This window comes from Podarcis raffonei, chromosome 4 (genome assembly GCF_027172205.1).
Source record: "Podarcis raffonei isolate rPodRaf1 chromosome 4, rPodRaf1.pri, whole genome shotgun sequence".
NCBI classification, from domain to species: Eukaryota; Metazoa; Chordata; class Lepidosauria; order Squamata; family Lacertidae; genus Podarcis; species Podarcis raffonei.
Window position 1 is genome coordinate 39,266,579 of NC_070605.1, and position 13,349 is coordinate 39,279,927.

General features: G+C 38.4%; 1 protein-coding gene across 4 annotated transcripts in view; it reads left to right on the forward strand.

Annotated features, from left to right (window-relative positions):
• Positions 1-13,349, forward strand: part of NECTIN3 (nectin cell adhesion molecule 3) — a 42,116-nt gene that overhangs the window by 1,883 nt on the left and 26,884 nt on the right. For 3 of the 4 annotated variants that reach the window (XM_053386300.1, XM_053386301.1, XM_053386299.1), the window contains exon 2: positions 7,430-7,768. The exons of the other annotated variant lie outside the window; for it this stretch is intronic. In XM_053386300.1, coding sequence (XP_053242275.1) covers positions 7,430-7,768 — 339 coding nt within the window. The remainder of the gene's footprint in view (positions 1-7,429; positions 7,769-13,349) is intronic. 4 annotated transcript variants of the gene reach the window in all.

Sequence of the window (13,349 nt, forward strand, 5' to 3'; positions counted from 1 at the left end):
ATGCATTTCATGCATGTGTATACATCACTTCATGTCTACCTTAGTTTGTGCAAAAGCCAAAAATCCTATAGACCTCTGACTACTATATTTTCAATGCTAGTTTAATACATGCTTTAAAAAATTATCTTTTATTTGCAGGTGAGGTGCTTAATAGCTATTTGAGATAATTTGCTCCTAGAAGATCCACACTTTGTCCCTAAATTCCTCCTGGCTGCTTTCAAAGCAGTTTAATGTTTGGCTCTAAACATTTCCAGGTGCTAGATATGATTGTAAACAATTACATTCACCTCCTTCATTGTTATGGTACACCACCATTTCTGCATGATATCTCAGTGAAAATTCCATTAAAGACAGCAGGTTTCAGTTGATTTGATCTTTTTTAACTTAGAATTATAGAGTTGGAAGGGACTCTGAGGGTCATCTAGTCCAACCCCCAGCAGTGCAGGAATCACAACTAAAGCAACTGTGACAGATGGCCATCCAACCTCCGTTTAAAAACTTGCAAGGAGGGAGAGTCCTTCACTTTCCAAGGGAGTCTGTTCCACTGCTGGAACACCTGTTATTGTTAGGAAGTCCTTCCTGATGTTTCGTTGGAATCTACCGTATTTTTTGCACCATAACACTCACTTTTTTCCTCCTAAAAAGTAAGGGGAAATGTCTGTGCGTGTTATGGAGGGAATGCCTATGGGTGGCATGCCTACGGATTTTCCTCCTCTAAAAACTACGTGCGTGTTATAGAGCGAAAAATACGGTACTTTCTTGTAACTTGAAGCCATTGGTTTGGGTCCTACCCTGTGGAACAGGATAAAACAAGCTTGCTCCATCCTCCATGTGACAGCCCTTTAACTATTGGAAGATGGCTATCATATCTCCTCTCAGTCTCTTCCTTTCCAAGCTAAACATACCCAGCTCCCTTGATGCATGTTAAGATTGTGGTCAACTAAGACACAGATCATTTTCAGGTGTGTGTGTTATACAATCACCTGCATCTCTTTTTCTCATTCTTGATAGTATTACTAGTCATCACAGCTTTTTCCAAAATTGAAAGCTGAGGAGTTGGCTTATTTACAGCTCTTCATCTGAAGATTTTTAAATCTTCAACAAAAGGACTAATGTAATGGGGTATTCAAGTTCAGCTATATAAGTAAACATGAAATATTTACAAATCACCATAATATTACAACATTAATCAGAAAAATTAACACACACTGGCTCATCCTCCTCGAATCTGTATTTAAGACTATCTGTGAATTAGAGGTTGGTAATGTGACATTTTTAGTCCTTTAGCAGGTACCAAGAGTGATAAGTTGTTCAATATCAAAATATTAATAACGTAACTATCATTTTAAGTTGTGCACATCTTTGAATTTTGTGGTGGTGTTCTTGGCTCAAAACTTACCAAAAGTGTTTTGAAATGTGTATTTTAGAAGAAAGTATGTTTAGAAATTCATACACTGAGGTAAAATACACTTATGTATGTTGTGATAAAATAGGAACATATAGCTGAATTCATCTGCACAGATTCCCCCTCCTCAATCCAGTGATAGACAGCATAGACTCCTGAAATGCATTTCAGTCATGACGGGAATGGAGCTGGGCTGGATAAGGACCTGCTGAGTCCTAAGCTGATCCAGCTATTGGCCCAGCTGGCAGTGGATCATATATGTCTCTGCTGTGCCAGCCTGGAGATGCTGCAGTGACAGTCAGCATTCTTAATTGAATTCATGAGGACTGCAACGTTGTTGTGCCTAAGATACTGAGATGTGAACCATCTCGTCTGGGTTTTAGATCTTGTCTCTACCATGAACTCAGTAGATGACATTAAGCAAACCACTCTTGGCCTTGGTCCCCATCTGGAATGTGGCTCTAGTAAAACTTGCCTACATTGCAACCGTCTTGTAAATACCACTGACAAGAATATACGTATGTAGTACTCTGAACATACTAAGTAAATCCTAAGTTAGTATTTGTCCTAGACGTATGCTTTAAGTTCCTTGAAGAAACCTAGCTATTGAATCTGTAATGTGTTGAATTACATGTTGGAGATGATGAGGCATTAAACACTGAAGAATCGGAGAAAGCCAAATTCAGATTCTTGAGGTATTTTAGTAAAAGATTTACTTAGTGAAAATTCTCTGCAGACCATGGCATGTGGCCAAATGTAGTTCTTGTTGAATGAATCCTTGTCATGTCTGTCAAGGTACTTAGAATATTTCAGTAAAAAATTAAGAGAGCCATATTCTACTGGATCGTCCTCCCTTCTTCCTTTATATTGGCAGCACTGAATATTTTAATGATGGGCATGAAAATGAAACTAGTTTCATGTCTATAATTTTCAGGAAGAATTTTGTTCTTTCCTATCATACTTTTTAATCCTGGAAAGTCTTTCATATATTTATCAACACAAATTAGCCTAAGGACTCTTCAGTAGCTCCAGGTATTTTTGAATGATACTGATTCCCTCCAATCCAAATTTTTGTCCCAGTGTTGAAATGGAACCTACTTTGGTTGCCCTAGTGGTCTGCTTGTGCTGGGAAATGAGAAGGTAAACTTGTGGATTTTCCTGGAGCTCTCAGTGACAGTTGATGGCACCTCATACGATTTGTGTAGGAGGGGACTTTTTTCTATACATGGTTCCACTGATTTCTGGAGGGCTTGCTGCAGAAGGTGATGCTGGGGGACTGCAGCTCTGCCACTGAGGTGCAGCAGAGAGGATCTTGTTTCAGTATCTATATGAAATGGCTGAGTGAAGTCCAGAGACACTTTGCTGAGCAGTGTGTTGGTAACACCCACCTTTTTATCTCTTCTTTACCTTGGAGGCTAAGGAGGCAAGGAACCTTGAAACTGTTTGAGTGGGAGACTTGATAGTATGTAAAAAACCCGAAACTTAATCCAGACAAGATGAAACTACTGTTGAGTGGGATATTTTTCTAAATCTGGATTTAGGTGATACAGATTGTTCTGGACACGGTTACACTCCCCCTCAAGGATTGGGTTCATAGTTTGGGCTGTGTTGTGACCAGCATATTTGTCCTGGAGGCTCAGGTGACATCAGGACATAGGAGTGCCTTTTACTAGCTTCAGCTGGCACATTAGCTGTGATACTTCCTGGCTAAGTCAAACTTCACCCATCAATCATGCCCTAGTAACCTACAGATTACTGCGGAAATGTGTGATAAAAACAAAACTGGTACAAAATGCTAGTGCCTAGCCTGGGTTGTGTGATTAGAACAAATGGTTGGAGTCTTGTATTATCTGAGCTAATTTTCTTTGTTTTTAAGCTTAAGGTGCTGCTTTTAACCTTTAGAGCTCAACATGGCATTGTGACAGGATGTCTTAAGGACCACTTTATGTGCCATCACTCTGTTCAACACCTGGGCCTTTGTGCCAGATGCCATTGCCAAATAAAGTCCAGTAGGCATCTACTAGAAGCAAGATCTTTGATAAGGGCTACCATGTAGAATGCCCACCCCAGAGATTCGCTGGGTCCTGTTTCTGTACTCCTGGCTGTAAAGCTCCTTTCAGTAAGCTGCTGCTTGTTGTGGCTTGTTTATCTGATGTGCTTTTCCCGCTTTGTACTTCTTGTTGTATCATATATTGGTTTTATTTGGTGAGCGGCTTTGATTTTTATTCCTGATAAGGTGGGATATACATTATTAAAATAAACAGATATATCTGGAGTTTTTGGCTGTCAACCAAAGCTGCTGCAGGATAATAATTTCAGTGCTTATTTTATTTAAATGATTTATTATATCCTGCTTTTAAAATAAATTATTAAGCAGTTTGCTAGAATGAAATATGTATGCTAACATTATAATGCATGCATATATAATATATGTATACAAATTTAGCATTAATATCAGAATGAAACAGGTGGTACCTATAAAGTAACGATTATAAACTGCCTTCTAGGATTTTTTTATAAGGTTTCAGCATCTCTCTCCAAATAGAGAGGGAGGATGTTCTGTATTACACTGAGTGAGAATTTCACCATTTCCATGCCACCACCAAGAAAGCCCTGGTCTTGCACTCCTCCACATTGAATATATACAAAAGGCAATCCAGAGAGTACAGCCTACAGTAGAGATCCTAACGTCAGGCAGGCTCATATGAGTGTGTGAAGATATTTAACTGTGTCAGAGTTTAATACCTTCACTTTAGATTGATTCTGGAAACAAGTAAGCAACCAATATAACTGCTGTAGAATTGCTGCGCTATGCTCTGACCATCTCCCCATATTTTGGACCTTGTGAGAGGCAGCCTTGTGAGAGAAGAGCTGGAATAGTTTGGTCTGGGTGTAGCTGGTGCACAGGCCAAATCTGCCTCTTCTAGACAGAACCATAGATTGTAAAAGTTGCTACTGGACGCCAGCACTACCTGGGCATCCAGGAGCAAAGAAAGGTGCTTCTAGATCCAGTACATGGCATACTTAATAATTTCAGAGGGATCTCAACCTAATCTGAGACAGGATGCACAACTCTTTGCAGACTAGCAGAACTTCCAGCAGCAATTCTCTGGATTAAATTTCAGTTTCTTCACTGAAGTTGAGCTGGGCAGGATGTGGTAGATAGTTTTCCTTTGCTAGCTGAAAATATGGCAGAACTTGAAATGATGTGGCAAAATTAGCAGCCATCACATTGATAACCTTACCCAGCTTCTAGCGGTGATGAAAGCAAGGGAGGTAACTGTTGTGGGAGGCTAGTTTAAGTTGGAAAAGACTGAGATAATTGGGTTTCCCCCTCTTATCCTTCCCCAAAGGCAAAGAGAGTTCAAATTTGAACACTCCAGGAAAGAGCCTGTGGGGAAGAGTATTAGGAGATGACAGGAGATAACTGTGACCACAAGAGGGCAATCCTGTCTAGGCAATCTGGTTTAGAGAGTTGGGGGTTTGTAAAAATGCTGGAAGGCAAATAGTTAAATAAATAAAAACAGCTAATTCTTGATGGTTAAGGGATTTGGGCTTGCACTTTGAGAGTGGCTATATAATAGCTATTCTGCATTGGCCTTCTTGCTTACCAAAACTACTTCTGCACACTGACTCAGAGGTTTGCATCCCCATCCAGCCATGAAGCTCACTAGGTGACCTTGGGGCAGACACAGCCTCTTAGTCTAACCTACCTCACAGGGTTGTTGTGAGGAGCTCCTTGAAAGAAATGTGGTATATAAATGAATTCAAGTAGAGCTTGAATGCTGAACCTGGTTCCTTCACATGGAGTACAACTCAATCTAAACAAGAGAGTGTTACTCAATCTCAAGTCAGGTTGTATACCCAAACATCAGTCAGGTTTATCATAGCTAACATAACTTTTGTCTTGTATGAATTAGGTAAGTTTTTGTTGCTTTGGCCCATATCTTTTTCTTCACAGTTTTAGAACTTCTCTCCATCAAATTCCTGGAAGACTATAAAAGAGTGAGCAAGATGTGCCATGGTCATACTGACCTCTTCCATTAGTTTAATTAGGGTTGCCATGTTTAAAAAATGGTTGAGATTTTTATTTTTGCCAAAGTTGCTGAGCTATATATGTAGGTCAGTAACAAAGATAAGAACCCGGTACCTGGCTGGAAGGCACATTGGAAGGGATAATTGGTCTCTTCATTTAGAAACTTACGCAACAGGGTCACCATTACTTGTGTGACAAACTTAGATTCCCATATGGGAGCTAATTGTTATAAATAATGTCTAACCTCTGCTTCCTTCAGATTTAGATTGAAGGATTCATTTCAAGGATGCATGAAGACAAACTATTCTGCTAGTTGACCTAATAAACTAGAATAGGGTTCATCTTTTTAATACTGTGTAGTAATGATGCTCCCTGTATATATGCAATGATTCTAGCAAGCTGATAGTCATTTCTTAGTTGCCAGACCAGGTTTTCAGTTGCTATGGTGATTTTCCAGCATTCAATTCTCTGGTAGATGAAGTCAGTGTTACTCAGCTTTATATTTTAAACTTAGTTCTCTCAATTTTAAAGTGTTTCCAACCACAGTCATGTAAATGATTTCATATTTCAGATCACAAAATGTTGCTTCCATTGAGATGAACTTAAAGGCTCTTGTTCAAAATATGGCTTGTGGATTGTGAACGTTATCTTTAAGTTACTTTGCAGACATATAGTGATTTTTTTTGAGTTAAATGCTGTTAAGCATGAATGCATTTTGCTTTTGAGAACTACTTGGGATGGAAGTTAGCATGATCATGCAAGTCTCTTTCAGTTTCAGTGGAGAAGTTTAGTGTCCTGTCTTATCAAGTGGTGCAAGAGGATGTAAACTTTCTGGTACCTGTTATTATAACATCCCTGCTTTATTCAAACCTTTGCTGCTGTTTTAAATGACCACTTTCCTCCCTTCTCATGCCCATGGTGTAGACACTGGTATTGGACAATCTGCTTTCTTAGCCTGACTTCAAACAAATCTAGAATTGTGATGAGGCACTACAAATCTTCCAGTGGGGCTTTGTGTGCACATGTGTATGTGTGATAAGAAATTACAACTCTACTATGTACATCAAATAATTCCATATCAATAGTTATGTAAGGGAACATAAACAGTACGGGCACTTAAAATCATTTCAAATTAGATCTAATGTTGTCTTGAAATTTTGTGTTCTAGTAGTTATTAGATTTATGAAAGAATGGGATTTATAATCAGCTCAACTCTCTTTATGTGATACAGAGTATGTTAATTTTGTTAGAAAAGATATAATCCATATTTTTGTACACCACTGGTGTATTAGATCTGGTATAACCAGAGATTTTCAGTTAATTGCTATTTCTAGCTTTGCTGCTGCAAATAATGTCATCATCTCAACATCTGTCTCATTCAAAGCACCTTTTATGCAGGCAGAAAACATAGGTTCAAAGCTGTATTGTATCAATTGCTATCATTTAAGCCACGGTTTAGTGGTATGTGGATGAGCCTCAGCAACTACCTTTCTCTTGCCACTTGGTGGGGATTAGTCCTTTTGCCAAATTTACTTCTGGTTTCAAAGAATCACAGATTAGCATTATATGCAAACCAAGAAACAAACAATGGGGAAGGGTGCCCAGGGGAGGAATGCATTGCAGCAGAGAGGGAGAAAATCCATTGTGCAAGCCAAAGTCTGTTGCATGAGCAGAGCAGATCTTCCCTGAACACAGAAGTAGTCTGCAAATGTGTGTAGGGACCAGTATCCCAGGAAAGTATGGTAATGTTCAAATTTATGTCATCTGTACTAAACTTTTTATTGTAATATATCAAGCAAATCATTGCTAAAATTCCGGATAAAGGTGGTAATTTTGCTATGAGAAATTGCAATTTATAGCAGCTAAACTTTCACAGTGGTAAAATACATATGGACTCCATGATAACAGAACAAATTTTCATACAAGAATAATGTGTGATGCAGAATGACTCATATTTTGTTCTCTTTCTACTTTTTCCCCACCTTCAGGTGCCTTAGCTGGACCAAAAGTTGATCCACGTGTGAGAGCAGTATGGGGGAAGAGTGTTACACTGAAATGCATAATTGATATAAATGAAACATTAACACAGATTACATGGGAGAAAATGCATGGAAAGACTCCACAGACTATTGCTGTACATCATCCTGATTATGGATTTTCCGTTCAAGGAGAATATCAAGGAAGAGTATTTCTTAAGAATGCCTCACTTACAGATGCATCAATCATCCTAACAAATATTACCTTCTCTGATTCTGGAGAATATGTATGCAAAGCAGCTACATTTCCTCTAGGAAGTTCCCAGTCATCAACAACTGTAACTGTGTTGGGTATGCTTATTTTTTATTTATTTTGTAGACATTCTACCTACATGTTTGAAGATCAGTATTAAAACTGGAGTTTGCTATATGTGTTTCAGCACAAGAATTGTCACTTTTGTTTCTTGAAAGTCCTTGCTTTGTTTAGAAAATTAACTAACTAAAGCAGTGGAGATTCAACCTGGTAAAACGGTTATCTTCTTGGTCTTTTGGCTATTTCATACCTCACTGTGTTTCAGTTAAGGTGGATTTTTTATTCCATTGATTAAAGTTTATGCTCCTTGTAAGCCACATTGGAATCATTCTTGAAAAAATATAGTATAATATATACCTAAATATATCTAGATAAACTGGTTCAGCGTTATGAAAATGGTAATGGCCAATGAGGTTTCCTGAAAGACCATTTGATTACCATTCCTGTCTTCCCCTACAGTAGAAAGCTGCAAGAGAGGGCATTGCATGGGTGCTGTGGACCAATAATAGTTTCAGTATACCTCGGGATGCGAACGGGATCCATTCCAGAGCCCCGTTCGCATCCTGAGTAGAACGTAACACGTGACTGTGTGGGTTGCATTTCGCCGCTTCTGCGCATGTGCGTGATGTCATTTTGAGCGTCTGCGCATGCGCGAGTGGTGAAACCCAGAAGTAACACACTCCATTACTTCCGGGTTGCCGCAGAGTGCAACCCAAAAATACTTAACATGAAGCTACTTCAACCTGAGGTGTGACTGTATGTACTGTTTCCATGTATATTTGCTTCCATGTATACTAGCTATCTCAAAACACTTTACGTAAAATCTAATGGGCTTTGTTCATTAATTTTAAACCGGTTTCATGGCCTCTGACTGATTTTTTGTTTGTTTGTTTATAATTATTGCCTCTTAGTTTTTATTTTTAATTCTGTTTTACTGTATTATAGTTCAGCTCATTGACTTGGAATACCTCAGAATGAAGGGCTGTTTAGACATTTTTAAAATATATAAATACTTCTAGCCCCATGGTAACAAATTGTCTACTGAGCTGATGATTTGCCATTACTTGGTGATATTTTCACACATTCTCACTAGGGGGAACGTGACCTTGTAGCTTCTTCAATGAATAGAGAAAATATGTTTTATTATCTGATGGATTTGTCTAGAATAGTTTTAGTTAGCTAGGTATTCCCTTGATTTAGGTTTGAATGCTATTGTCTGGAAATGGAACATTCAGTTGGATTGTATTACAAAATTCTGCGAAGTTGCAGCAATTAGTATTGTAGCTTAGGAACATAAGAAGCTGCTTTATACCATGTCAAACTATTCTTCTATTTAGCTTAGTATTGTAACTGTGCTGTGTGATAACTAACTTTAGCCCCTGAAATCTCTCTACATGCCCTCTCTTAAAATAACTGTTGGACAATTTCCTTGTACTGTCAATATTATTTTAAATGTTAACTTTAATATTTTGCAAACATGGGGAAATTATTTATTTGTGTTTAATCCCTTTGTTTGCAAATGTTGAAATTTAAATCATTATTTCTGGTAAGCTAAAGCAAGCTGGATGAAGCTGTGATATGGGATATTCTTTGTTATAAGATTAGAATTTAGAAGGCAATTTCCAAAATAGGGGTGAAATTAAACAGCTTAGATAAAACAGTGGTCTTCTAGGAGGAGTCCACAGCAAGTGTTAATAAGGTTCACATTCTATGCACCTTCAGATGTATAGTAAGTTGGATCTTGGTTTCTGCATTTTACAGGTTTTTCCTTTAGATTGTAATAAAATGCCCTGCCTTTAATTCTGATCCTATTAATGAAGGCATTTTCATAGAAGAAAAATAATGGTCAGTACAATTTAAATACTGGAAATTCTCATCCTGTTCCTTTCACTGGTCCTATTCCCAAGTGCTAATTCCCACACCCTGTACCCTTACCCACCATCTCTGTGAGATAAGGAAGGGACACGCTTTTTAAAGTTTATACCTCTTTGATGTGGTATGTAATAATGTATCACACCCAAGGGCAGTTTCTTACAAGTATTAGATTAGACAATGATGGTTATTATTTCATATAACTTGGCTGCAACCCTTCAAAAGCAGATTGACTTGAGAGTTAGGTCTGACCCCCGCCTGGATTTATTGTAAAATATTAGTCTCTAAACCCATTATATCAGTGAAGATCCACATGAGACAGTCTCCAAGTTAAGACTTGGCAGGGCAGACAGTAGTCCTAGTTGCATGTAAATCTATTTAAGGGGAAATGTCTAGTCATCCCAAGGTACATTGCAAATAAGTACTTCATTTAGACATTCTTACTTTGCTCAAGGAGGAAATAATATCAGGGTGAGGTTGTGAATTTTAATAGTGATTTCCAAAGAAAATAGCTGCTGTGGACAAGTCTTCAGACCATTTTCTGCCTATTATTGGTTGATATGACCTCTTGGAACATTGCAAAGAAGTGCTTCACCCCCTACATGAAGCAGAGTCTATCAGTCTATGATCTACTCTATCATTTTTCCAGTTACTGAAAATAAGTAATACATGGCCCATCTCTTCTTAAGCCCTTTACTCACCCCATCATTCATTTTGGAAAGACATTGACTAAATTTTCACTTAGTTTCCATTATTAAGTTGACCAAACTTATTTCAAAGTTTTCAAATCTTCTCCCCCAGTAATCCTTCAGGTTTAGTCAGTTGATTTATTAATATTGAAAATAGATTAGTTACTTTGATCTTTATGTTTGTCTTTCTCAAAATCCAACTTCATGTGCTTCTTTATTCAGTATCCAACTTAAAGTCTTTTTTCTTAATCCTGTATCAGTTCTGAATCTAATGTTCCTAATTTTATCTTTCCTAGTTTCTCTTATCACACAGAATTTATCAACAACTCTTATCTATGTAGCATAATGTTCAGATTAACATATTTAGAACAAAAAGGGTAGAAAAATGATTATTTTTCCATAGAGCATAATATATAAGGCATTGCACACGAGTGCTCATAAAACTTGTATTGGACAAAATTTATTGTGATTGGAACAAACCTAGGCAAGTTGTGGTTTTCACTCTCCTCTCTGAAGTCTTCTCATGTGCAGCTGCAAAGAGTTAAGCTTCATTTTCTGTTCTTGATTAAACCTAATTTACGTTGCACACATCTGACAAATTGAGGTTCATCTTAAATCATGGGTTATGAAGCTGCTTACCTACAGTGTGGACATAGCCCTATACTGTGGTTAATCCAAAATTCAAAACCAAAGCAGAAAAGCTCTGGCAGAAAAGAAGAGGGAAGGATGGGAGTGGACAAGGTTCATCTATGGCAAGTTGAGAAATGGTGTGATGAGTCAAGTACTCTTTCTCTGAAACACTCGTGGCTTGTTTTTTGTCCTTAAAATGCAAATGAGTTAAAATGGGAGAATGGCTGCAAGTTTCCTCTGTTGGAACTGTTGGGTAGTTGATTCTAAGATGGAAACTTGCCCTTTGTGCTTTATTTCCTATGGGGCGGTGTGGCGGGAAGAGGATGGGGAAGAGGAGAGGGAAGCAGGGATGTAAGCTAACTGTATTACTAGCACTAGGAAACATCAATAAGTGGTCCACTGAAACGTCCAGCAATTTTCAGGTGAAAATTGTTTGGAAATCCCTGCTGTTTAGGATTGAGCAGCATGCGACAAGCACTGTCACTTGACTGGGACCATCATTTTGTTCTCAGATATCTAGTAGTGTGAAGAAAGACTTGTGGTTTAACTAGTATGACTGAGAAATTACCTAAAACAGCAGTTATTCAGTGCCCAGAGTGTAAAGGAAAATATTTTCTTGCTTAAGTAGTTTACTGTAGGCTAAGAATTTCTGCTACTTCATGAGAACTTATCTTTCAGTCTTTTTCTGCAACAATAAATGTTAGAAACCCATATTCAATCTTTGCAGTAGTAATTCACAGGAAGCCAAATATTAACATATAGGGATGGGTTAACCTATGTGTTAACCTGTTCCACCCCCACTGATATTGACAGTAGCAGAAAGAAAAACTCCAGTGAACACAGTGCTGGGGAGGGTGCACTGCTATGATGGTGGTGTAAACCATTCCCTCCCTGGTTGTTGCGTTGATCATTAGAATGGGGTGTGCCTGTTTCTGTGCCTTGTGTGTTTGTGACCTGTATGCATGGTGGAGAGGGAGGAGTGTACCCACAATCACTGCTTTGTAGTAGCTTTCTATACAGTAGATTTATGAAACACAGACTATCTAGAACATCCTGAGTATTCTATCATAATTTTAACTATTGATGTAGATAACAAAATAAATTTAAATGGCGCCATACTTCATGGTCTAAGCAAAAAAGTAGTATTATCTAACTTTGTTTCAGAATTAGCATGTGCAAATAGCCTTTTCCCAAATTTCTTACAATTACCCCTTCATTGCAGCCACCTGAACAACACCACTGCATTCTGGGGCAAAGTGGGGATGGGGGTGGAAGCAAGGCTTACTACTGACTGTGTAAACTTTCCTCTCTGGTTCAAATCTTTACTTTTAAATGTATACCCCATTCTTCCAGTGGAAGCTCGGGAGGGCTTACAACAAAGGAAAATAACCATTCTGTTAAATCGACCATTTAAAAATGGATGTTTGGTTGAACTTCCTAAAATGAGGTCTACTGCATAAAAAATAAAGTGCTTGGTAAAACTGAAAAGGGCTAACCTTCTGGCAGAAAGCACAAAGGGAGTGGGGGCGGAGGGTGGCAAACAAATCTCATCGGGTAAGTTATTCCACAGTCTGATAGCAATGGAATACGATCTCTCTCACCTCAATCATGCTTCTGCTACAGGCAGACTTGGGAGAAAGGCCTGTCCACAAAAATCTTAGGAACAGTGTAGGCTGGTAAGGAAGGTATCTTGGACCCACACAGTTTAGGACTAAAGGTAAGCACCAAGACTTTGAATGCTACCTGGAAACAAATTAACAACTAGTGCAGCTGTTGGGTAAACACTCACAAATACCCTTCCTGTATTATCGACCAACTGAAGTTTCTTAAGATTCTTTCAGGTAGCCTTGTGTAAAAGTACATCTGTTCAGGAATGGACGCATCACTGTTTGCATTCAGATGCAAAGCTGGAAACAGGAGTACCCCCAAATTGCAACACCGATTTTCGGGGACAGGAGTTACTCTCCAATCCAGAATAGACTGTATCCCGGGGGGTGGGGGTGGTCTAACTAGGAGCATTGTTGTCTTGATTCTGGGCATCAACAATTTTTCTAATGTCTGATGAAAATAAGAATAAGTGTACCCTTAAATTGCACGCTGTTGACAAAATGTTCTAAATCCCTAAATCCAGAAGCTCCATGTAGATATTGAAATAGCATGGAGGACCAGACTAAACCCTTAGGTACACTATTGGCCAATAGCCAAGGCATAGTATAAGAGTCCTCTAGTTTTATTTGAATGAACTGTGGAACTTGCTATGAATAAACTATGGAACTGTAACAGAACTCTGCATGTCTTGACTCTGGCAATAGGTTTAATTGCTTAAGTGGGCAGTAACAGTTTGTCTTTATTAATGTTAATAGTAAGAACAGTAAGAGCTGTTCGACAGTGGAATTTGCTGCCAAGGAGTGTGGTGGAGTCTCCTTCT